We start from the raw sequence: 26,386 nt of genomic DNA, 5'->3' as shown, positions 1-26,386 counted from the left end.
AAAGAAAGACAGACGGGAGGTGTGCCCCTCTCCATCCGTCTGGCCCTTCCCGCCAGGGCCTTGCAGGGCGGACTCCACCTCGGCAGAGGGCATCCCAGACCCCTCTCCAGGCCCGGAAGCCGGATTGCCTGCCATGGGAAGACTACACTTCCCAGCGATCCCAGGGAAAAGCGAAAACCCTTTGGCTTTGACAGCCGCCGCCACAAGTCTTTCCGCCTCCCCAGCCCGCCCGGTAGCTGCGAGCCGCGAGCTGGATTATGGTGGCCTGAGCAGCCAACGCAGCCGCAGGAGCCCGGAGCCCTTGCCCCTGCCCGCGCCGCCGCCCGCCGGGGGGACCAGGGAAGCCGCCACCGGCCCGCCATGCCCGCCCCTCCCAGCCCCGCCGGGAGCCCGCGCCCGCTGCCCAGGCTGGCCGCCGCCGTGCCGATGTAGCGGGCTCCGGATCCCAGCCTCTCCCCTGCTCCCGTGCTCTGCGGATCTCCCCTGACCGCTCTCCACAGCCCGGACCCGGGGGCTGGCCCAGGGCCCTGCAGGCCCTGGCGTCCTGATGCCCCCAAGCTCCCTCTCCTGAGAAGCCACCAGCACCACCCAGACTTGGGGGCAGGCGCCAGGGACGGACGTGGGCCAGTGCGAGCCCAGAGGGCCCGAAGGCCGGGGCCCACCATGGCCCAAGCCCTGCCCTGGCTCCTGCTGTGGATGGGCGCGGGAGTGCTGCCTGCCCACGGCACCCAGCACGGCATCCGGCTGCCCCTGCGCAGCGGCCTGGGGGGCGCCCCCCTGGGGCTGCGGCTGCCCCGGGAGACCGACGAAGAGCCCGAGGAGCCCGGCCGGAGGGGCAGCTTTGTGGAGATGGTGGACAACCTGAGGGGCAAGTCGGGGCAGGGCTACTACGTGGAGATGACCGTGGGCAGCCCCCCGCAGACGGTAAGGTGGTCAGGCCAGCCCTTAGCCCTCCGCCTGCATGAGCAGAGGGGAGACAGGATGGGGATGCCTCAAGCTAGCCCCTGCTCAAATGGGCTGGTGGGGACAGCAGGAGGGACCCCTCCCCAGCCATTCCCCGGGGGGTCACGTGGTTGTTGGCAGAAGTGTTCCCAAGCTCCCCTTTCCCTCCTCGTCTCCCCTGGCTGCCTAGTTCCCCTTGCTCCTCATCTGACACATACGCCCTCTGGAAGGATTTGAGGCAAGACAGACACATCAGCTGGGGACCCTGACCTGGAGGAAGGGTCCGCCACAGGGGCACTATAACAGGTGTCAGCCCCCTCTGACAGTGGCCCAGTCCGAGTCTCCCAAATCCCACCACTCTAGAGGTTGGCCACCCAACCTTGTCCCCTCCTCTGATTCCCACCATTGTTCCCAGTACCTCCAGGACCAAGGAATCCTGGCAGCAGTTGAATAAGCACCTTGCTCCCACCATCTGGGCTGCCACTGGTACGGCAAAGTGAGGTTGTCGAGGCCCCCCTGACTGCACTCAGCCCGGAAGCCCTGGACAGGCTCCTGCCGTCCCCTCCTCCTCCCCTTCTCCCTCTCGCGGTCTACACTCCAGCCCCTCCCCCACCCCACACCTCCCCAGGCCAGAGGGGAACTGAACTGAGCCTGGGGAAAGGACAAATGGTAGGAAAGGAGCCAGAGCTCCCTTTTAAGAGTGGGACTCCTTCCATGGCGGGGGAGAGGGGAGTTACAGAGAAAACACTGTATGCCCTCCGCATCCTTCCTGACAATCTCCAAGGTACCTTCAAGGTGGCTGGTGGAGGTGGCACCCTCTGCACCTCTGTGGGTGAGCAGCCCTCCATGTGGGGTGCTGTGGCTGACCTCTCTGTGCATCTGCCGCCTCTGTGGGGGAGTCCGGGCCCGGGCAGCCCTGTGGTTCTGTGTATGCTGGTGCGTGTCACCTTGAATCTGATCCTGCACATCTGTGAGCCACCTCCGGATCTGTGTCTGGGAAGTCTGTCCTTGGGAGGGTCTGTGAAGGTGGGAGTGTGTTTGGGGTGGGCGGAGGGGACAGCCACACTTTCCTGAACTTCTCAGACAGCTGGATCTGGGAGAAACACAAACCCCCACCTCCCAATTACTTTACAGAAGCCAGCCTTCCTAGGTGCGTGCTCCCCAGCCCTACCTCTCAGCTAGTCGAAAGCCTGGTCTTCCCCACTTTCTCATCCTCTTTCCTGTGCACCATAACTTCCCCAGAAGTAGTCTCCAGTGGGAAGTTGGGAGGGCAGGACAAAAGCCAAATCCAGGCCCTGAGCAAACAGAACGCTAGATGATATCGTCAGGGAGCAGCAGGTATGCAGAGACCTGGGACCCACTCCTGTTTCTGCGACTGATGTGCTGTGCACACTGTGCATGGACCCCATGGCACGATGCAGGACGGGGCTGCAGAATCCACACAAGCTTTGAGGTCAGACAGTCCACGAATCCCAGCTCTACCACCCACAGCTTTTCCTCTTCTCAGCTGTGTGGCCTTGGGCAAATTGCATAACCTCTCTGAAACTACTGTCATATCTTTAAAATGAGTAGGAAATGAGACCTCCTTTGCAAGGTAATTGTGAGGATTAAGTTGTGAGGGTTAATTGTTCTAGGTGCTTTCACCCAGAACAATGCACCTGCATACAAAACTGACCTCCAACAAATATGAAGTCACTTTATCCTTGTCTGGCCTGTTCTGCCTCTTCTATTCTATGCAATGAGGCATAAAAACTCGGATGTCCTGGGCCTCCACGTTTTACATGTATAAAACTGGGGTATCCTGTAATCCCACCACTTTGGGAGGCCAAGGTGGGCAGATTACCTGAGGTCAGGAGTTCGAGACCAGCTTGGCCAACATAGCAAAACCCCGTTTCTACTAAAAATACAAAAATAATTTGCCGGGCCTGGTGGCATGCACCTGTAATCCCAGCTACTCAGGAGGCTGAGGCAGGAGAATCGCTTGAACCTGGGAGGCGGAGGTTACAGTGAGACAAGATCGCACCATTGCCCTCCAGCCTGGGCAACAAGAGCAAAACTCCGTCTCAGAAAAAATAAAAACAAAAACAAAAACTGGGGTATCCATTACTGTACTTCCCTGATCCCCTGAAATAATGCATACATCCTGCAGCCCAGTACTTAGCAGAGAGTAATTGCTCAATAAATGTCAGTTCCTTCCTCGTTCCTTTCTAGAAGAGGAAAGTGGGCTTAAAGTTCAACACCAGTCCAGGAAGCTAGTGCCAGGGAGCCCACAACTAAAGCAACTGTGTGGCTTGCACTATGATTTCTAACTAAGCCTGCATCAGCCAGTCTCTGCTCTCTGGTGGCTTGGACTCTCTCCCCATCTGTCTGTAAGAAGGACGCCCTTTCTTCCTACCTGGCGCGGCTGTTGTAAGTGCCAGATGAGAACTTGGATGGCATTGTATTCTGAACAAGAAAAAGTAAAATTTGGGGAGCACTTTCTCTGTGCTAGGCAATTAATTGCTGGTGCTTGGGGGCTGATCCACAAAGAGACAAGAAGACATGTTTTCTGCCCACATAGAGTTACAGTAGAAGTGGAAGGGCGGAAGTGACGAGTACAAGGTCATCCACGCAGATATACTCAAAGCGAGGTCTGCAAACCCTCACTGGAGTCAGCTAAAAATGTAAATTCCCTGGCCCCATCCCTGACCTCTAGAGACAGGATCTCTGACAGTGGGGCCCCGTAGTTTGTGCCTCAAATTTGAGAACCATTTATGGCTGGACGCGGTGGCTCACGCCTGTAATCCCAACACTTTGGGAGGCTGAGGCCGGCGGATCACCTGAGGTCAGGAGTTCGCGACCAGCCTGGCCAACGTGGTGAAACCCCATCTCTACGAAAAATGCAAAAATTAACTGGGCATGGTGGCAGGCGCCTATAATCCCAGCTACTCGGGAGGCTGAGGTAGGAGAATTGCTTGAACCCAGGAGACAGAAGTTGCAGTGAGCCGAGATCACGCCACTGCACTCCAGCCTGGGTGACAGAGCGAGACTCTGTCTCAAAAAAAAAAAAAAAAAGAAAAGAGAATAATGTATTTATAGGAGTGCAGAGAGTGAGTGCCACAGGTGTTCAGAAAGTGATAAACTCATCCAGGAAAGCCACACCAGGGACATGTGCTCTGAGCATGGTCTTGAAGGATGGACAGGAGTGGCAGGCTATTCCCAGGGGGCAGATGGCACCATACTATCCCACTGTACTGTAATTGCACGTTACACGTATGTCCATGTCTGCTCCTTCCCACCCTACCCCCTTAAAACTGGGAGAGGCCACAGTGAATGAGAGGATGAGTTATGGATGTTAGGGCTTAAGCATGGTTGTTTAGGAGACAATAGAGAGCCAGTCCTGTTAATATTACAGGTTTACGCTAAGACCAGATAAGTTTGGGTAAATAAAATAGAGCCAAATAGCCATAAAGCTTAAATGTGAGACTATAAGGTTTGGACTTTGGCCTTCAGATATAAGGGAAAATCTGAATTTATTGGGGCAGGGGAATGACATGAAGAAAGCAATCTTTCAGGAAGAGACATCTGAATTTTAAAAAGAGTGCGGGCTGTGTGTGGTGGCTCACGCCTGTAATCCCAGCACTTTGGGAGGCCAAGGCAGGTGGATCACAAGGTCAGGAGTTCGAGACCAACCTGGCCAATATGGTGAAACCCCGTCTCTACTAAAAATACAAAAATTAGCTGGGTGTGGTGGCGCATGCCAGTAGTTCCAGCTACTCGGGAGGCAGAGGCAGAAGAATCTCTTGAACCCGGGAGGCAGAGGTTGCAGTGAGCTGAGATTGCGCCACTGCACTCCAGCCTGGGTGACAGAGCAAGACTCCATCTCAAAAAATAAATAAAAATAAAAAGAGTAGGACTGAAAGACACAGGCACAGGGGGCTGTCACAACAGTCCAGGTGTGAGGCCCTCTATGACAAGGAGGGCATGAGGCTGCAATAAGATGGAAAGAGAAAGGAAGGGCAGGATGCAGAGAACGTGCCAGGGCAGGTGGGAAGGATTTGGTGACGTTGGTGTGAAGGGAAAGGAAGAGGGCATCAAAGATGGTTTTCAGATTCTGATCTGGGGTGAACTGGAGGATAACAAGACTGTGGGAATAGGAAAGGTGGCAGGAGGGGATGGCTTATAGTACTTGTATACAAATTTATTTGTTTGTTTATTAATTACAGGGTCTCTCTCTGTTGCCCAGGCTGGAGTACAGGGGCACAATCATAGCTCCTGGGCTGAAGTGATCCTCCTGCCTCAGGCTCCTGAGTAACTTGGACTACAGGCACATGTCACCAGGCCCAGCTGATTTTTTCAAATTGTCTCACTATGTTGCCCAGGCTGGTCTCCAACTTCTGGGCTCAAGTGATACTTCCACCTTAGCCTCCTATTAGTTTGTCCCTTACAGCAATTCCTGCAATATATAAAAGGTCTTTACTTCAGTGACCTGTGATTGCACCACTGCAATCTCCAGCTTGTCAGAGGATGACAGAGACCCTGTCTCCAAAAAAGAAAAAAAAAAAAAGGTCTTTATCACTCACAGTGTCTGGCAGAAGAAATGGGGTTGAAAGGTTAAACCACTGGCCAGGTAGAAGGCCAGTAAGTTAAGACCTGTTTCATCCTTGTTCTTCCTACTGTGCCATTTGTCTTGGGGAAAAAGAAGTTATCACAAGCATCCCTCTTCCATTCTCCCATTACACCTGCTTATATCTCCATTACTACACTTGTAATGTATTACAACTGTTTTTGTGTTTGTTTCTCTCATAAAACTTCAAGCTCTGGCCAGGCGCAGTGGCTCACGCCTGTAATCCCAGCACTTTGGGAGGCTAAGGCAGGAGGATCATCTGAGGCCAGGAGTTCAAGACCAGCCTGACCAATACGGTGAAACCCTGTCTCTACTAAAAATAAAAAAAATTAGCCAGGCGTGGTGGCAGGCACTTGTAATCCCAGCTGCTCGGGAGGCTGAGACAGGAGAATTGCTTGAACCCAGGAGGCAGAGGTTGCAGTGAGCTGAGATTGCACCACTGCACTCCAGAGCGAGACTCTGTCTCAAACAAACAAACGAAACTTCAAGCTCTTAAGGACAATGTCTTTTTAATTTTATTTATTTATTTTGCAGTATCCTCTCTTTGTGTTATAATAATCTATAACAATGCCAAGCTCAGAACATACACCTAAAAAACACTGAGTGAATGAATACATAAGCTGCAAGCCTCTAAACAGAACTGTTGACAGGCAGTTGTAAATGCAGAACTGTAGCTCTTACAGAAAGTATTTTTATTCTTTTAAACGAAAGGGCCGGGTTCAGCAGCTCACGCCTGTAATCCCAGCACTCAGGTGAGGCCGAGGCGGGTGGATCACCTGAGGTTGGGAATTGGAGACCAGCCTGCCCAACATGGTGAAACCCCATCTCTACTAAAAATACAAAAATTAGCCAGGTATGGTGGTGCATGCCTGTAAACCCAGCTACTCAGGAGGCTGAGGCAGGAGAATCGCTTGAGCCCGTGAGGCGGAGGTTGCAGTGAGCTGAGATTGCGCCACTGCACTCCAGCCTGGGTGACAGAGTGAGACCCTGTCTCTAAATAAATAAATAAATAAATAAATAAATAAATAAAAGGATGTTATCTCATTTTGATATTATGAGCATCACTGACCAAACATAGGATAATAAGGTAACTGTTAGGAGTGAAATTTGGTGATAGTCAATTCAGTTTAACAGATATTTGTTGAGTACCTACCTACTGTGTGTAGAAGAGAAAAATAATGCCATAGTCTTAGCCCTTGGACAGCTCACAATCTGATGTGAAACATAGACATAATACCTAAATATTACACAAAACCAAATGCATTTGGTACAAATAGTGAAATAGTGGATCTTGGAAGTGCACAGAGAGAAGCAGCTACTTCTGACATGGTATTAGGCACAGCTTGCTGGAAAAGGAGGGTTTTGTTTTGTTTTGTTTTGTTTTTGTTTTTGAGAGGGAGTCTCGCTCTGTTGCCCAGGGATCCACCCGCCTCAGCCTCCCAAAGTGCTGGGATTATAGGCGTGAGCCACCGTGCCCAGCCGAAAAGGAGGTATTTGAATAAGGCCTCGAAAGAGGAGAAAGCTTTGCAATATGGAGAGTGGTGAGGAGGAGCACTTCATGAAGAAAAGCATGAACTGTGGTGAGAAGCCAGAAGGCATGGTGGGGATGCTATGGGGCTGACAGGACTTTGGGTTTTATTCTGCAAACAGTAAGGAATCCTTGTAGGTATACGAGAAGAGGGATGATATCGTCTAATTTTAGTTCCAGGAAAACAGCTTCAGTGTGCAGAATGACTTGGAGAGTCTAGCATCATGACTCTAGACATGCAAACAAGGATCTCAGGATACAGGGGCCTGAAAGAGGATGGTGGCAGTGAGGGTAGAAAGGAGGAATCAGCATTCATCCATCGTTTAACCAGTTATTCTCTGCGCTTGATGAGATGTATGGGGTGAGAGAGAGGGAAGAGGAGATGATGGCTTTATTTAACCTCTCTGACTTTTTGTCAGGGAACAAAGCAACAGGGGAAAGCTTTTGAAGCACAATATAGTTTTTTGTTTGTTTTGAGATGGAGTTTCGCTGTGTCACCCAGGCTGGAGTGCAGTGGCGCGATCTCAGCTCACTGCAACCTCCACCTCCTGGTTCAAGTGATTCTCCTGCCCCAGCTTCTCAAGTAGCTGGGATTACAGTTGCCTGCCACCACCCCCAGCTATTTTTTTTTTTGTATTTTTAGTAGAGATGGGGGTTTCACCACATTGGCCAGGCTGGTTTCAAACTCCTGACCTCAAGTGATCCGCCCGCCTCAGCCTCCCAAAGTCTTAGGATTACAGGTATGAGCCACCGCACCCAGCCAGGAAGCACAATATAGTTTACCAAAGTTTATGTTTATTATTCTGCTTTAATTATAAGGGATAGGTATTAGCATACCTATTTCAGGGATAAGGAAACTGAGACCCAGAGAGACTAAGTGTCTTGTCCAAAGTGATTCTGTTAAGAACAGAGTAGGGGTTCAAATACCGGGGCCTTTCCTTCCTGTGTTCTACGATCTGGGACATGCCTTTGAGATGCTAGTGGGTCATCCTCGTGGAAGTATTCAGCCACCAGCTGACAGTGGGAATCTGGAGAGAAGTTAGAACTGGACAGGCAGACAGGACTCATCCACAGAGAGGCCAAGTTAAAAAATAGACTTGTTCTTTGAGGGAACAGAGAGGGAAAGGAGAAAAATGATTAGGGAAAGAATATTAGGTATAGACAAGGGAGCAAGAGAAAATGATCAGAGCAGTAGAAAACTATGAGGGCTCAGAGTCTCAGAAACCAAGAAGGACCAGGTGGTTTTTCTTTTTTTCCTCTCCTTCCCTGCTTGGCAGGGTTCTGTAAAGGGACCTCAGCGGTGAGGGAGAAGGCTGGGAGCAGTCAACACTCTAGATCCCCACCCTTCCTGTCACCAAGCCATCCCCATCCCCCCACCCCAAATCTCCTGAGCCTCCGAGGATAACTTTGCTTTTATTGTTTTTATACAGTGGACTTCTGGGTTATATTTTTTTTTTAAAGTTTTTACAATAAAAAGGTTGAAAACCATCGAGCTCAAAGAACCACCCTCCAAATTAGACAAAGCCAGCAAGACCCCGGCTCCATAAGTTGCCTACCCAGTCCCTGCGACCACAACTGGCTTTCCTGGATTGGGCCTCGGGTTGCACACAAGCCCTTGCTGGAGCCCTCATCCTGTCATTCCAAACCTCTCCTCTACTCCCCAGACCAGTAAAGAAGAGTTTAGCTGGGAGTGAGGGGGCATTGAGAAAGACTGTGCTCTCTCTAAAAGCACTAAGGTGGAAGGTCAGGAACCCTTCTTGGGCCTCTCCAATAAAGGGCTGGCAGAAAATTCCAGTTGAAAATCCAGAAAGAGGCCAGGCACAGTGGCTCACACTTGTAATCCCAGCACTTTGGGAGACCGAGGCAGGCAGATCACCTGAGGTCAGGAGTTCAAGACCAGCATGGCCAACGTGGTGAAACCCTGTCTCTACCAAAAATACAAAAATTAGCTGGGCATGGTGGCACGTGCCTGTAATCCCAGCTAATCAGGAGGCTAAGGCAGGAGAATTGCTTGAACCCAGGAGGCGGAGGTTGCAGTAAGCCAACATCATGCCACTGCACTCCAGCCTGGGCGACAGGGGGAAGACTCCATCTCAAAAAAAGAAAATCCAGGAAGAGAAACACCTCCCAGGGAAGCCCCCATACCTAATGACTAACCTCTGTCTCTCCTGGGAGCCTTCTCTTTCAGGTGCCTGGGCAGGGGAGAGTTCTGGGAAGGAGCCAGAACATTTTCTGAGTTCTGGAGCTGCCCTGAGATTCTCCTGGCAGGATGCGACATCCTTAGTACCGCAGCCTTGGGTACTATAGCCAGGTGTTTCCCAAAACAGGAGAGCTGGGCTGTGCTGGGGAGAATGAGGAAATCAGCAGAACTGGGGGGATTCTGACATGGGGGAGCTGGGACTCCTAGGTCCTTTTCCTCAAAGCAAACTGGCCAAGCTCTGCCTCCTCCCATGCCAACTTATCCTCTGTCACCATATTTCCTGAGCTGCTGTCACTCTGGGGCCACCCTCTCTGCTGCCCACTGTAGGCTGGGTGTCCTCTTGCTTGGTCTTTCAAGGTCAGTGAATCTCATCACTTAGCCTTTTTTCTTTTTTTTTCTTGAGACAGGGTCTCACTCTGTTGCCCAGGCTGGAGTGCGGTGGCGCGATCTCGGCTCCCTGCAACCTCCACCTCCTGGGTTCAAGCAATTCTCCAGCGTCGGCCTGCCAAGTAGCTAGGACTACGGGCGCGCACAACCACACCCGGCTAATTTATATATATATTTTGGTAGAGACGGGGTTTCACTATGTGGCCAGAATGGTCTCAAACTCCTGACCTCAAGTGATCCGCCCACCTCAGCCTCCCAAAGTGCTGGGACTACAGGCGTGAGTCGCTGTGCCTGGCCCTACCACTTACTCTTTTCCAAGGCCTGTGGAGGTTTTGACAGGTGGGACAAGAAGTGAGTTCTAGCATCTCCCAATGGCTTGAATAAACAAGCCCATGTGCTGAGCGTGACACAGGTGCCATGGTCAGCTTCATTTTCAACTGAGGACAGAGCAAGAGAAGATTCAAGCCACTGTAACCTGTGGGTGGGACAAGGTTAAATAACAGGAAGGACTTACTGTCTGACCATGAAAAACAGGTGGCGAATAGTTGCTGTGATACCTTGTGGAGCATGGGTTTTCCAGGTGGGTTCCGCAGAGGCTAAAGGTGCTGAAGAGATGCCTCAAGAGCCAGCACAGGCAGGGGAGGGAAGCAGAGGAAATCAAACCTCCCCTTCAAACAGAACATCTCTGTCTTTTTCTCTCTTGTACACTAGGATCCTGCATACAATTGGAAAAGGGGAAAATGATTCCGCTGCTTAATTTTTTATTTTTATTTATTTATTTTTGAGACGGAGTCTCACTCTGTCGCCCAGGCTGGAGTGCAGTGGCGCGATCTGGGCTCACTGCAAGCTCCGCCTCCCGGGTTCACGCCATTCTCCTGCTTCAGCCTCCCGAGTAGCTGGGACTACAGGCGCCTGCCATCACGCCTGGCTAATTTTTTGTATTTTTTAGTGGAGACGGGGTTTCACCGTGTTAGCCAGGATGGTCTCGACCTCCTGACTTTGTGATCCGTCCGCCTCGGCCTCCCAAAGTGCTGGGATTACAGGCGTGAGCCACCGCGCCCGGGTGATTCTGCTGCTTTAGAAAAAAAAAAGTTTGAAAATTACTGTCATAAACTCTTGGACCATCGACATCCATCGTTCTATTGGAGTAGGAGGCACTGGCAAATATTAGTTGAGCCGGGTTAGAGGCTGCGGAGAAATGGAGCATCCCATCCAAAGGGGGAAAGGTATACTAGATAAGGTTTGGGGCGACCCAGCCACATTGGGACTCCTTGAAAAACCAGCCAGAGGTGGGGTAAGTGGCGCCAGGGAGCCTGCTTGCTCCCAGGTACCAATGGCCAGCTACAGCCAGGAGAGGCAAGTGGAAGGCAGAGGAACTAGCTGGGAAAAGGAGTCCATTTGCACAGGGCTGGCTGATTTGTTCAAGGTGGGAGGAACCTGGACAGGACCCAGTCGCTGGACTCTGAGGCAGGAGCTGTGTGCTCTGTTGGCCATAAGCCCCTCCCCGCTGCTGACTTTAGGCTCCTCTTGTCCTTCCTTGCCCCCTTTTCTCAGCCTTGGGTAAGCTCAGGTCTGGAAATCACTTAGGAAAAGCAGATGAAGCTGACTCACAAGGTTCTGGGACTAAGGAGGCCTGGAGTCACTATAACTGCTCTAAGAACCACAGGACCCTGGGTGGATATTCACCAACATGGTGAAACCCCGTCTGTACTAAAAATGCAAAAATTAGCTGGGCGTAGTGGCGGGCGCCTGTAATCCCAGCTACTCGGGAGGCTGAGGCAGGAGCCAAGATTGCACCACTGCACTACAGCCTGGGTGACAGAGTGAGAACCCACCTCAAAAAAAAAAAAAAAAAAAAAAAAAGAATAGGAAGAGTCCGTAGGGTCATAGGAATTAACTGCAGGGAATGAGGCAGTTGCTGTCAATTAAAAAAAAAATCATTACGGAGCATCTACTCAGGGCTAGGTAACAATTAGGTAATAAGCAATACAAATGCTCCCTACCCTTGGTGGAGCTCATAGTCTGTGGGACAGGCAGACATTAAATACATGATTAAAAGTGTGAGTGGTAGACAAAGAAGCACAGGTGCTACTGAGGATTTGCAAGAGGAAGAACCTAATCTTATCTGGGCGTCAGGACAAGACCTTTGAGGAAAGGATATTTAAAGTGTGATGTGAACATGAGAACAGGGAAAGAATGCTGCAGACAAATATATGCAAAGATGCACAAGTGAGAGATCATCGTGCTTTCGGGAAACTTCACAAGAAGCCTGGTGAGGAAAGGGAACTGGCAAGAGATGTTCACGGGGTTGACCTATGGTTGGTGCCTTCAGGGTCAAGGACCCCAGGATTTAATTCAGATAGTTTGTGTCAGTTATCTGATGCTGGGTAACAGACTACTCCAAAATTTAGTGGCCCAAACAAGAATCATTTTTTCAGGATTCCGTTGTGTTGGCTTGTAATTTTTCTACAGATCTTACCTGGGCTCACCCATGTGGCTGCATTCAGCTGGTACGTCAGCTGGGGGCTGGACTAATCCAGGCCTGTTGGGCCTCTGGTTCTGTGAAGTCTTTCATTTGGAAGGAGGCAAGACTGAGCTACTTCACACAGAATCTGAGGACAGCGTTCCAAGAGGGCAATTCCCAATGCACAAGTGCTTATCAAGCCTCTCCTTGCATCATTTGCTGATATCCTGTTGGCCACAGCCAGTCACATGGCTAAGCCCAGAATCACTGTCAGAGGGGATCCCGCAAGGGCATGTATGGGGGGCAGAGTGGTTCATTAGTATAACAATCTATCACATACTTCCTCTCCAAATGGGAGAGACGGGAAGGTCAAGGAGATGAAAGACCACACTTAAGGCTTGGTCAGAACCAACGGATTCTTGTCCTAGCTTTGTGGCATGTGTAAGATGGGTGAAGTTGCTTACTCACTCTAGGTCTCACTTTCCTTCTCTGTAAAATGGAAGGCTTCTAAATCTCAACTTTAGCTGAAAGCCTTGTTATATAAGAATATAGGCGTCTTCCCTCTTTACCCATGAGGCCCACACAGAAGAAAATAGACTTCCTATTGAATAGGAAGAAGAATTGGAGCTAGAGCCCCCACTCCAGAGGCTTTTGCAAAAGTGCTATGACCTTGGGGTAGTACCAATAAAGGGTGTGGATTCTTAATAATGAGAGATGGTTCAGAATTGGAAAGAGTCTCCATCTCTCCAGGCCACTAAACAGATGCCCCTTGAAGGCGTTTTTCATCCAGAAGAATCTGAGCTATCGCTGTCTGCTGGTGAGAGCTGAGGCCAAGAAAGGTGGGATTTGGGGAACAAAGAGCTTACCCTAAGCTTGCCAGCTCCATACCTGCCTCATCACCCAAGATCTACTGCTGAGAACTGCAGGGGAACATGCAGAGTGAAACCTGGGCAGGTGTGCCTTTCCCTGTGGGGCTTGTTAGCACTTCCCATGAAGCTGCCTTCCCTCTGAGGCCCCCAGGGACACGTTTGTTTGTTAAATGATTGACATTGACCTAGTTCTGACCCCATGCTGCAGCTCCCTGGGCATCTGTCTCCTGGGTCTGCCTGACCCCAGGGGACAAAGACGATGACTCCCGGATCACAGGCTGCGTAAATACAGGCAGGTGTCATGCCAGGGGCCAGGTGAGAGGAAGGCAGGTCTAAGCTAGAGCCACACCTATAACCTAAAACACCCATGGTTTGGGAGCCACTGAAAGATCCCTCCATCCCCCACCACCCAAAAAACAGGGTAGATTAGCTCTTTCACCTTTTCTTTCTTTCAACCATTCATTCATTCAAGAAACATTATTGCTAGGCACTGTGATACCTTAGTAGAATACTAAAGACATTGTAATAGTTTTAAATTCAATATGAGGGGAGGTGAGATTCAGTATATAATTACAGAGTGACAAGTTCTATGGAAGATTTTATTTTATTTTGAGACAAGGTATCACTCTGTCACCCAGGCTGGAGTGCAATGGCACGATCTCAGCTCACTGCAACCTCCGCCTTCTGGGTTCAAGTGATTCTCGTGCTTCAGCCTCCCAAGTAGCTGGGATTACAGGTGTGCGCCACCATGCCCGGCTCATTTTTTTGTGTTTTTAATAGAGACAGAGTTTCACCATGTTGGCCAGGCTGGTCTTGAACTCTTGACCTCAAATGATCTGCCCGCCTTGGCCTCCCAAATTGTTGGGATTACAGGCGTGAGCCACCGCGCCTGGCCTGGAAGCATTTAAGTAAGAAAATATAACCTGGTCTCTCTCCCTAAGGAAGTCCCTTGAGCTCAGATGGCAGGATGTGTAGGGGATAAGTAGATAAACCTGCAAGTGGAGAGGAGGATGGTCCAGGCAGAGTGAAGCTGATACAACAGCCTTTGCGAGAGGGACCATGGCTGGTGTGGGGAACTGAGATGAGGTCAGTGTGGCTGGCAGCAGAGCTTTATGGGTTTTTTGGTTGGTTTTGTTTTGTTTTGTTTTTGAGACAGAATCTTGCTCTGTTGCCCAGACTGGAGTGCAGTGGCACCATCTCATCTCACTGCAATCTCCACCTTCCAGGTTCAAACGATTCTCCTGCCTCAGCCTTCCGAGTCGCTGGGATTACAGGTGCCTACCACCACACCCAGCTAATTTTTGTATTTTTGTAGAGATGGGGTTTCACCATGTTGCCCAGGCTGGTCTCGAACTCCTGACCTCAGGTGATCCAACCGCCTCAGCCTCCCAAAGTGCTGGGATTACAGGCGTGAGCCACTGCACCCGGCCAGCTTTACGTTTTTAATAGCAAAGGAAAACTGTTTACATAGGAGGGTTAACAGTCAAATTTGCACTTTGAAAAGATCACTCTGGCTGCAGTGCACAAAACAGATTGGACAGGTCAAGAGAAGATGTGCCAAAAGCAGCTGGGAAACTACTGTGATATTCCAGGGTGAGCTGATGATAGCTTGGCCTAGGGACAGCAAAAGAAATAAGGAATGAATACATTCAAGAGACTTGTAAGGAGCTTAATTGGACAGGACTTGTTGATGCACCGGATAGAGAGGTGAAGAAGAGGAAGGTGTTAGGATATGTCTGATACTGCTGACCTACAGAACAGATGGGTGATGCTGCCATCCACTAGTATAAGGAACACTGGAAGGCAGCCACCAGATGGAAAGGACTGCGTTGGGTCAGCTTGGGACATCCTGAATTTGACTTTTTTTTTTTTGAGACGGTCTTGTTCTGTCACCCAGGCTGGAGTGCAGTGGCACAATCATGGTTCACTGCAACCTCAAACTCCTGGGCTCAAGCGATCCTTTCACCTCAGCCTCCTGAGTAGCAGGGAACACTGGTGCCCATCACCATGCCTGGCTAATTTTAAAAATTTTGTTTGTAGACATGGGGGTGTGTGGGAGGGGGTCTCACTATGTTGTCCAGGCTGGTCTTGAACTCCTGGCCTCAAGTGATCCTCTCGCCTTGGCCTCCCAAAGTGCTGGGATTACAGGTGTCAGCCCCTGCACCCAGCCCTTGAGGTATCTTTGAGGCACTTGGGTGCGTGCGTCGGGAGCTCAAAGGAGAGGAAAAAGCTGGAATTAGGAGCTTAGACATCACCAGGATCTAGGTAGATGGCTTAGTGGGAGAGGGTCGTTAGAGAGGAAGAGGGCCAAAGCTCAAGCCTTGAGAAAGGAGCCTGCCAAGGAGACAGAGAACACAGGACCTGAGAAGATGAAGGCTGACTTGAAAAACACCTTCAGTGTTTGGTGACATGAAGTCACCGGTAACTGTAGTAAGGGCTGTTTTATAGTGGAGGAATGGAGGCGAAACCCAGTTTTAGAATGGGTTGAGGAATGCGTGGGAGGTGAAGAAATGGAGACAGCCTGGCTGAGCGCTTTGGTTGTGAAGGGAGAGGAGAGAGGGGACTGGAGGCGGATGTGAGATTAAGGAAGTTTTTTGTTTTTGTTTTTTTTTTAATGAAGAGATGAGCATCTGTAAATGTCAACAGGAAGAATTCAGATTTGGTGGAGATGGGGCCAGGGTGGGGTGGCTGTATCTATGTGAGGGAAAAGGGCCAAGGAAGAGGTGGGTGCCTGGGAAGGGAGGAGGGACTTGACTCCCCAGCACAGGTGGCAGCTCATGAGGAGCCTGGAAGGGGCAGCCGCAGGCAGGTTGGTGTGGTTGGCTGTGGGAGATGAGGGCAGTCTCATCCCCTGGCCCGGTTCAGTGACCCAAGAGGGGAACCCGGCTGCTGGGGTTCGGCGGCTGCAGCCCCTCCACCGCTGCCTCTGCCCAGGCCCCCCTGAACTGCCCTGTTTCATAATGAGCGAGCAGTGCCTCAGCCTTGCCTCGGGCCCGTCCTGTTAAGAGCTCCCCCATCCCCCCGCTTGGAATGGAGCAGGGGTGGGGAAAAGGCTGCCGGGACTGGCCAGGGCTCCGATTCGAAGCGCTGAAGGACAGGACCAGAATTACTTCTCTCGGGCGGGAGCACACCGCAGAGGGCAGACGGGTCGACATTTGCTCGGGAGAGAAGCCCAACTGTTTATTCTGGTTTTCTTTTGTGTGTGTGTGTAAGGTGGAGAGGGGAGGCAGAGAGCAGTGGGGACCTGAAATCGTAGTATTGGGGTGGGTGAGAGGGATGGGAGTGGAGGGGGACGTTCCTTCCTGGGCTCGGCCTGGCCCCCTTTGAGGTGGAAGGGGGAAAGGCTGGGGCTGGAAGGACAGCAAGAGCGCCCAGGGCCTCCGGGCTGGGGTGGGAGTACCCTGCAGAGAGCTCCCTCCCGCCTCGCAGGAGAGGAAGGGGGAGGCAGGGAGGGGCAGGGACAGCAGGAGCCCCCAGGTCAAAGCTCCACTCCAGTGTAAAGCAGTAGCCATATTTGCTTAGAACTTGCCGGATGTTCCCTCCCTTGCACAGGCCACAGAGACTTGTTGTGGAGGAGATCCTCTTTCTTTGGGGTCCAGTGATAGCAGGGAGCCCTGTAATATGAGGCCAGCCCCCCATGCTGGGAGCTGAGTCCTGAGAATGGGGAAGAGGGTTCGTGGGGAGAGGGTGGGTGAAGAAGCCTTCTTAATCATTAACCTGGTTGATTTCATCTGAACTGCTGAGCCTCCCGGCTCTATTGATTTTCTCTGAAAGCACAGCATCTGGAGCTGGTGGCTGCCCAGAGACCGGGGAGAGAGACCACGGGTAGAGGTAGGGGAAGAGGGGCAGGGAGGGGAATGGAAACCAGGCCAGGAGTGGGGGGCTGGGAAGGAGGGAGGAGACAAGGTCTGAGGGCCGGGAGATTGTCAGAGGAGTCTTTGGGGATGTGAGGAGGCCAGGAAGTCTAAGCAGGCACTGGGGGAGGGCACAGTCAGCACAGCCACAGAGGCACCACGGAGAGCAGGAAGGAGCCAGAGAGGATCTGGCAGAGAGGACGAAACTGAAGTCCAGAGAAGCACAGTGATCTGCTCAAGGTGACAGGGTCAGGGCCTGCACCAAAACTGAGGTCAGTTGATTTCACTGGACTGAGGAGAGAAGATACAGAAATGAAGGCCCCTGGGGCAGAGGAGAACCTGAGGTGATGGAAAGTCGGCAAGAGGCGAGATGCAACTTACAAATTACCATTTTTCTGAGGGTGGGGCCTTTCCTTTTTTTGCCTGTGAGGATATAGTAGACTTTCAAAAAATGGCTCTGGTCTGACTGAAGGTGGGGTCAGGCCATCAAAGGAGGAAGAAAGGGCCAAGTAGAAGTGATGCTAGAGGCCGGGCATGGTAGCTCACGCCTCAGCACTTTGGGAGGCCGAGGCAGGTGGATCACCTGAGGTCAGGAGTTCGAGACCAGCCTGGCCAACATGGTGAAACCTCGTCTCTACCAAAAATACAAAAATTAGCCCTGCGTGCTAGCGCACACTTGTAATCCCAGCTACTCAGGAGACTGAGACAGGAGAATCACTTGAACCCAGGAGGCGGAGGTTGCAGTGAGCCGAGATCGCGCCATTGCACTCCAGCCTGAGTAACAAGAGCGAAACTCCGTCTCAAAAAAAAGAAGTGATGCTAGAAAGAGCTGGACAGAAGGGAACACCAAGACACCTGTCCATCTTCACTTAGCCAAATCCAGGGCCCTGACAAGATGGGTTTTCACCAGGACATTTTATGGGGCTCCTGGCTCCCCACTATTTCTGACAGTAGGATTCCTAGGTCTGTGTCACCTGTGAGACAGAAGGGGAGCCACATTCTGGTGGCAGGGACAGAACCACATGCATGGACACTGATGTGCCATCCTGGTCCCCACAGGTCCCCTGACCAGTACAGCTCCTAGAATAGGTCCTCTCTGAGCTGGAGGGGATAAGCCAGACTGCTTCCTGGGAGAATAGAAAAGGAGCAGGGGGCTCTGAAGACAGAATCAGTCAGGTACACAGTGAGCAGGGGCGATGTGACGGTAGAGAGACATGGGAACAGAGACAGCACACACACCACATAGCTCTGAGATGACGCACAAAATGTTATGACTCCATAGACTGAAGCAGACACAGCATTTCTTTTCTTTTCTTTTCTTTTTTGAGACGGAGTGTTGCTCTCGTCCAGGCTGGAGTGCAGTGGTGTAATTTCAGCTCACTGCAACCTCCGCCTCCTGGGTTCAAGTGATTCTCCTGCCTCAGCCTCCCAAGTAGCTGGGATTATAGGCGTGCATCACCACACCCGGCTAATCTTTGTATTTTTAGTAGAGATGGGATTTTACTACATTCACCAGGCTGGTCTTGAACTCCTGACCTCAAGTGATCCACCCGCCTTAGCCTCCCAAAGTGTTGGGATTACAGTTGTGAGCCACTGTGCTGGCCTCAGACACAGCATTTCTAAGGCCATGTTGAGGGTGCCAAAGGAAACCAAGATATTTTACCCCAGAATATACTACTTTGACGTATTTTGAGTCGTCTGTCAGAGGGCCAGCACACAGAAGTGGCCCTGCAAAGCTGACTTTTGAGGGAGATTTGCATCTGCAGAGAATCTGCATTGATGCCACCTGGCTTTCTCTGAGGCCCTCCCTGGTCCAAATCTAGGAAAGATTAACTGAAAGTCTGACATGTTTAAAGGTCTGAAAGACACATACATCACCTGTTTTCTCTGAGGGGTGTTACCTATGAGGTTTCATTCATATAAAAAGACCACTTTTACTGGCCTGGCCTCTGTTTATCCCTCCCATAACTATTTTTGCCAAAGTCCAAGTCCCTTTTTTTTTCTTTTTTTGTTGAGACAGGGTCTCTGTCGCCCAGGCTGGAGTGCAGTGGCATGGTCTCAGTTCACTGCAACCTCCACCTCCCAGGGACAAGTGAGTCTCATGCCTCAGCCTCCTGAGTACAGGCATGTGCCACCACGCCCAGTTAATTTTTGTAATTTTAGTAGAGACAGAGTTTCGCCCTGTTGACCAGGCTGGTCTCAAACTCCTCACCTCAGGTGATCCACCTGCCTCAGCCTCCCATAGTGCTGGGATTACAGGGGTAAGCCACTTCACCTTGCCCAAGCTCCCATTCTTTCTGTAACCTCAAGATGGTATAAAATCATCAACCATCTGGCTATCTCTTTGACTTCCTATATTTTTTTGACTCCCTTGCATATTTGTTCTTCTACTAATCTGCCTTTTTTCAGTTGGTTTTTCAGCAGACCTTCAGAGGGCACAGGGGAAGTGTTCCTTTGGCCCCTGCAGCACCACAGGACCCCAGGTCCTGTCTGTGGTCGTGGTGGTAACGGGTGCCAGCCTGGACCAGTCCTGCATCGTGGAGCTTCACTCTGGACATTCTAAGGGGCAGACTGGCTGGGGCGTGAGGGATAATAAAGGTGGTGTGACCGAAGCCTCCTGTCTATACTGTCTTTTCTCTCCCCTTTCTCTGACAGCTCAACATCCTGGTGGATACAGGCAGCAGTAACTTTGCAGTGGGTGCTGCCCCCCACCCCTTCCTGCATCGCTACTACCAGAGGCAGCTGTGAGTCCTGGGGAGAGCCCGGGGGAAGTACCTTTTCCAAGGATCCAGGGCTAAGAAGGGTCAGGGGAGCGGTACAGAGAGAAAGAGTTGATCCTCAGATTTTCTTCTTGCCAGGGAAGGGGAAGCGCGAAAAAAAGACAGTGACCAGGAGAGACAGGGTGAAGTGGGTGGTGAGAGGAGCTATACCATGGGAAGGGGTGAATTGAGAGGTAGCCAGGAAGTGCTTCAGTGCTGAGACAGGGCAGCCTCCTGCGGGAGGGAAAGGAAGAAGAGCCCATAGCCCACAGAACAATCTTAGGGGGCCCATTTTCTCTGCCTGAATGGGGAGACGAAAACCCCACATCCCCTCGGTGTCTCTCAGTTCTCTAACACCAGCTAAGTCTAAGCTGAACAGGCCTCAGTGATAGCTCCCCTTGCTATGTTCTTACCCAGGGGCCACTCTAGGTGGCTTTGCATAGTCCAAGGACATGAAGGAAAGGGTCTTCCATAAACCCCTCTGCCTAGACCAGTATCGGAACTGAAAGCTGAAATATCTCCTCCATGCACCACCCAGGGTGCCACCAGTTGGATTCTGCTTACTGGTGAAAGGGGGGTTGAAGAGGACTGGTGAAAGTGGGGGACTGGTGAAAGGGGGGTTGAAGTGGGCTTTAAGATAAGAGGCAGTGAGGGGTAATCTGGAAGCCCCCTTAGCATAAAAGCAGGAAGAAGAAGGGATGAGAGGACACCAATGTCTGAGACATCAGTGTGTGCAAACGTGAGTAGAGGCTTAAATCCTATCCTTGGACTTGTAGGCAGCTGCAAAACGCACCTTCCCTGTTTCCTCTAATGTCCCAATCTAAAAGCAGCAGTCAGGGAGGAGGGTGCAGGTAGGATCGATGAAAGGGCATTCATTCCAGTTCCTCGTTCCAGTTCCATCACTGCCCCCACCACACACAGAAGCCCTGGTTAGTGGTGTGATTAAACACAGGTGGGGCTGCCACATGTTGAGCACGTTTCACAGAAGTGGTGTGTAATACCAACCTGCTTTTCTGAGATGCTTGTACAAACCCCTTCTCTAGAACTTGCTGTAGAGGTTCCACATTCACACTGCCTTGCACTTTCTCTACCACTCGGATGGTACCACTAGGTTCCAAGGCAGTAAGAGAGTCAATGGTTCCTTTTCTCTGGGAGCTTGACGGAGCCAGAGGGCGGAAGAGATGCCCACTAGCTGTCCCTGCAGCAGCAGCAGCAGCAGGCACAATGCACAAAGCCCAGGCTTGTTCTTCACAGGGCCTGAGCTCAAGATCTAGGAATATGAGTGATAGGAGAGCAAGCCTCACCAATGGTTCCCTTCATCTATCTGCAAGGCCACTTTACACTCTGTTCTGGGTGGTGAGTCTAGGGATGTTTTGCTGAGCAGCCTGAAAGCAGACTCTAGATTCCCCTGAGATGAGATAAGGTGGTGTTTGGGAGTAAGTTTAACTTAGATCCTTATACCAGTTGTGGTTATGCACCCACAGATCTCTGCCTTCTTTCCACAGGTCCAGCACATACCGGGACCTCCGGAAGGGTGTGTATGTGCCCTACACCCAGGGCAAGTGGGAAGGGGAGCTGGGCACCGACCTGGTAAGCATCCCCCATGGCCCCAACGTCACTGTGCGTGCCAACATTGCTGCCATCACTGAATCAGACAAGTTCTTCATCAACGGCTCCAACTGGGAAGGCATCCTGGGGCTGGCCTATGCTGAGATTGCCAGGGTGAGAGGAACAGGGCTTGGCCCTACACACTGTATGCACACTGCACTATACAGAGAAGGAATTAGGAGAGAGAAGGGGAATTAGCAGAAGGAGGGCAACAATCAGTTTAAAGGATTATTTAACAGGGGTATAGGGTGGCAGTCTAAATTTTAGCCCTATAGAGGGCAGAACCATAGTGACAGAAGCTGTGATAGGTACAAGAATAGGCTGTGCTTTCTATGTACTCTTAAGATCTTTTTTTTTTTTTGAGACGGAGTTTCACTCTTGTTGCCCAAGCTGGAGTGCAATGGTGCAATCTTGGCTCACTGCAACCTCCACTTCCTCGGTTCAAGCGATTTTCCTGCCTCAGCCTCCCGAGTAGCTGGGATTATAGGCGCCCACCATGACGCCCGGCTAATTTTTTCTATTTTTAGTAGAAATGGGGTTTCATCATGTTAGCCAGGCTGGTCTCCAACTCCTGACCGCAGGTGATCCGCTCACCTCGGCCTTCCTAAGTGCTGGGATTACAGGCATGAACCACCGCGACCGGCCACTCTAAGATCTTTAATAAAGGCCCCCATAAATGTGAAGCAGGTTAGGCATAGGGGGATCAAAGATATATGAACCTGGCCAGGCGTGGTGGCTCACACCTGTAATCCCAGCACTTTGGGAGGCCAAGGCGAGCGGATGACCTGAGGTCAGAAGTTCAAGACCAGCCTGACCAACATGGTGAAACCCCATCTACCCCATCTCTACTGAAAACACAGAAATTAGCCGGGCATGTTGGCACATGCCTATAATCCCAGCTACTCAGGAGGCTGAGGCACGAGAATCACTTGAACCCAGGAGGTGAAGGTTGCAGTGAGCCGAGATCACGCCATTGCACTCCAGCTTGGGCAACAAGAGCAAAACTCTGTCTCAAAAAAAAAAAAAAGATCTATGAATCTGTGAACCTATCAATACTGTCCTGTTTGCATTGCCAGGGCTCCTGCTAACCCTTCCTCTGCCAAATCTCAGTGCCTTAAGATGGTCTTTCCCAAGGAGCATCCCCCAAGCCTTCAAATTTGCCTTCCAGTTTAGACAGGAAGCTGGCCTCTGCCTTTAGGGCCGTATGAGGACTCACTCCTTGTCTCTTTCTGCCAAAGCCTGACGACTCCCTGGAGCCTTTCTTTGACTCTCTGGTAAAGCAGACCCACGTTCCCAACCTCTTCTCCCTGCAGCTTTGTGGTGCTGGCTTCCCCCTCAACCAGTCTGAAGTGCTGGCCTCTGTCGGAGGGAGCATGGTGAGTAGGTCCTCAGAGACGGGAGGTCCTGGCATTGAGGGAGAGATGGGTGCCATCCTCCCCCCTTCCTGAAAGCTACACCACAGTTTTGGCTCCGATACTTAGAATCAGGAGGAACCTCTTTATATTCCCTACCCTTACTTTATTTTTCCATTCTTTTCTTTTTTGCGTTATTCCAGAAAGGAATCAAGGCACCTATGGTAAACTTGGAAAGGAAGGCAATTAGGAAAATTTCAAAGGAAATGAAAATAAGACCTGTTGAATTAAAATTATTGTTTGATGGTCAGAAGGCAGAGATATAAGAAGTTTGTCTATTTATTAATTAATTAGAACAATGGTGAATGGTTCTCCAATAAGCAGAGAAAATAAAACTTATAATATAAACAAATAACCATTCATTCAACATTTATTGTGGCAGTTTAGATTTAAATAACTTTATATCAAGGGCTATATGATTCTGAAACAAATAATTAAAAATCCCGGAAAGTCTTTTCTCCTGAACACATTTAAGAAACTAGAAATCACTTTGGGTATGATTTGTTTAGAAGCAGGAAGATGAAAAGGGTAGCCTGTAGAAGACCTTGCCACCCCAAGAAATCACTGATCTTATTGCTTGGTCCTTGGGGGACTCACTCTCCTTCTGTGCCAGGACACGGGTACCTGCCTCTTTTTTTCCCTAGATCATTGGAGGTATCGACCACTCGCTGTACACAGGCAGTCTCTGGTATACACCCATCCGGCGGGAGTGGTATTATGAGGTGATCATTGTGCGGGTGGAGATCAATGGACAGGATCTGAAAATGGACTGCAAGGAGGTAATAAAACCAAGGGAGAGCCAGGGAACGTAAGGGGGTAGGCAGTACAATGTGAAGGAAGACTCTGGTTATCATGTTGGGAGGATGAGGCAGAGGTAATAGGACCTGCAGAAAGGGTTGGAAGTTGAGCCTAGAACAGTCAGGGGCTTAATGGTCACAAAGCAGGATCTGCGGTTTGGGGCCTAGGGACTGGTAGTGAAAAAAAAAACATGGAACTAGTTCTGATGTCTGGACTCTAGTCACTGCCTTGCTTCGTAGCCTTGGGCAAGTCTTTTGTGAGACAGGGTGATAGAATGAAGAGTCTTGTCTTTGGAGTCGGGAAGACCCAGATCTGAATCTAGCTCTGATTTGTACTAGCTATGTACCCTTAGGCCAGTTACTATTCTGTGTCTCAGTTTCCTTATCTGCAAAACAGGTAAAAACAACTTTCTCAGAATATCAGAGATAATGTGTAAAGTGTTTATCTCTGTGGTTGGCAGTACTCAATAAAAGGTAACTAAATCATTTATGTCTTCCTTCCCTAGATTCTTATGTATGTTAAATTAGAATGATATAAATGTACTAAGAAAAGTTAAAAGCGGCCGGGCGTGGCTGTAATCCCAGCACTCTGGGAGGCCAAGGCGGGGGCAGATCATTTGAGGTCAGGAATTCCAGACCAGCCTGGTCAACATGGTGAAACCCCATCTCTACTAAAAATAGCCAGGCGTGGTGGCAGGCACCTGTAGTCCCAGCTACTTGGGAGGCTGAGGCAAAAGAATGGTTTGAATCCAGGAGGCAGAGGTTAGAGTGAGCCGAGATCACGCCACTGTACTCCAGCCTGGGTGACAGAGCTAATACTCCGTCTCAAAAAAAAAAAAAAAAAAAAAGAAAAGAAAAGAAAAGTTAAAAGCACTATACAAGGTATTTTTATTTTCAAGTTTGGAGACTACCTGCCCACCCAAGATAACAAGAATAAACATTTACCAAGTGCCTTCTCTCTGCTGGGCACGATTCTAAGTGCTTTACATTGCTGATTTATTTAATCCTTACAATAACCCTTTTAGGTAGGTGCTATTTTTATCCTCACTTTAGAGATGAAGGAACTGAGGCACAGAGGTTAACTTGTCCAAGCAGGTACACTTAGGAGGTGCCAAAGCCAAGATGCCAACCCAGCTGGGGCCCCAGCAGTAACCCCCTACTGCCCAGAGCCCAGCATCAAAAACTTTTTGACTCTTTTCTCTCTTTTCCCTCTTAGTACAACTATGACAAGAGCATTGTGGACAGTGGCACCACCAACCTTCGTTTGCCCAAGAAAGTGTTTGAAGCTGCAGTCAAATCCATCAAGGCAGCCTCCTCCGTGAGTGGACTAAGGATGGGGGTAAAAGAGACGGTACAGTGTCAGAGGGAGGCGGTGAGAGTCACATTCTTCAGCAACAGCCAAGATGTCTGCACTTAGACCCTTCTACTCAGAGCTCTTAAAACACTCTTCCCCTAGCCAGGCGTGGTGGCTCACGCCTGTAATCCCAGCACTTTGGGAGGCCAAGGTGGGCAGATCACTAGGTCAGGAGTTCAAGACCAGCCTGATCAACAGGGTGAAATCCCATCTCTACTAAAAGTACAAAAATTAGCTGGGTGTGGTGGCGCGCGCCTGTAATCCTAGCTACTCAGGGGGCTGAGACAGGAGAATCACTTTAACTCAGGACGGTGGAGGTTGCGGTGAGCCATGATCACGCCACTGCACTCCAGCCTGGGCAACAGAGTGAGACACTGTTTCAAAAAAAAAAAAAAAAAAACTCTTCCCCTTTATGGCTGTCACTTTGCTCATCACACAATCCCCCGGTACAAAAGTTTGACATCACACTCCCACTCTCTTCCTGTAATCCTCTGGTTGGTTTACCCCTCCCCACTTTAGATATTTCACTGGAAAAGCAAATGAAGGGCCCAGTTAACGTATCTGAACATGGGAGGGGCGAGATGATAAAGAGGCTTTTCCTCATTGTTATCCCCTTCTTGCCAACACAGACGGAGAAGTTCCCTGATGGTTTCTGGCTAGGAGAGCAGCTGGTGTGCTGGCAAGCGGGCACCACCCCTTGGAACATTTTCCCAGTCATCTCACTCTACCTAATGGGTGAGGTTACCAACCAGTCCTTCCGCATCACCATCCTTCCGCAGGTATGTCCCAGCCTGAGTCAGGGGGATCTCTCTTAAAAGTACACACTGGGAGACAGTGAGCAGGTATGGCTTGCCAGAACTTGGAAGACAAAACAGATGAGTAGTGTCCAGCAGTAAAGGGGTCTCAGAAAACCCGTTAGAGCTCAGGGATGGTAAAGGGAAGGGCATAGATGCCTAGAAGGCAGAGATGGGGTGAAGGAGAGTGAGGAAGACACTCACCCTGTGATTGCTTACCCCTAGCAATACCTGCGGCCAGTGGAAGATGTGGCCACGTCCCAAGACGACTGTTATAAGTTTGCCATCTCACAGTCATCCACGGGCACTGTTATGGGAGCTGTTATCATGGAGGGCTTCTACGTTGTCTTTGATCGGGCCCGAAAACGAATTGGCTTTGCTGTCAGCGCTTGCCATGGTGAGAGTGCCAGGGCTGAGGGTTTGGGGTCAGTCTCTCCATATTTTCCTTGTCAAACAACAGTTAGTATACCTGGGTCCCTGTCAGTTTAGGGGAGGGTAGTAACAGTTGCCTCAAACCCAAGTCAACAGTTGTGCAAAAGCTAGTGTCAATGCTCGTCCTTTTTTTGTACTGCCTGCCATAATGACCACTGCCTGGATTGGTAACCTCTGTTGGAAACCCAGAGCAGCAAGAGTTACCTGGGTACCTTGGGAAGCTCTTGATGCAAGGGTAGCAGACTGAGTCTATAGTGACCCTGTCAGCTGCCACATGGTGAGGCTGAATGCTACTTCAGAAAGGTGGCAGGGTTTTGCAGTTGGATTTCAGCAGCAGAAAGTTAAGTTTACTAGATGTGGCTTTTGGTCAAGGGGGTGGC

The 26,386-nt window shown here is 50.5% G+C and overlaps 1 protein-coding gene across 5 annotated transcripts in view; it reads left to right on the top strand.

The window, feature by feature from the left end:
- The first annotated feature begins 202 nt into the window (after positions 1-202).
- The window catches only part of BACE1 (beta-secretase 1), a 30,563-nt gene continuing 4,379 nt past the window's right edge, over positions 203-26,386 (top strand). The window contains exons 1-8 of one of the 5 annotated variants that reach the window (XM_001158318.6): positions 203-924; positions 19,506-19,594; positions 21,115-21,331; positions 22,531-22,593; positions 23,274-23,408; positions 24,643-24,744; positions 25,410-25,559; positions 25,800-25,971. In XM_001158318.6, the coding sequence (XP_001158318.5) occupies positions 664-924; positions 19,506-19,594; positions 21,115-21,331; positions 22,531-22,593; positions 23,274-23,408; positions 24,643-24,744; positions 25,410-25,559; positions 25,800-25,971 (1,189 nt within the window). In that variant the 5' untranslated portion in view covers positions 203-663. Of the gene's footprint in view, positions 925-16,751; positions 16,828-19,505; positions 19,595-20,844; positions 20,966-21,114; positions 21,332-22,455; positions 22,594-23,273; positions 23,409-24,642; positions 24,745-25,409; positions 25,560-25,799; positions 25,972-26,386 lie in introns of those variants that run through there. The other 4 variants (XM_001158428.6, XM_063783438.1, XM_016922081.4 and 1 more) reach the window with 4 other exon arrangements.

This window comes from Pan troglodytes, chromosome 9, assembly GCF_028858775.2.
Source record: "Pan troglodytes isolate AG18354 chromosome 9, NHGRI_mPanTro3-v2.0_pri, whole genome shotgun sequence".
Taxonomy (NCBI): Eukaryota; Metazoa; Chordata; class Mammalia; order Primates; family Hominidae; genus Pan; species Pan troglodytes.
The sequence above is the reverse complement of the archived record's forward strand: the minus strand, read 5'-3'. Positions and strand labels throughout refer to the sequence as shown.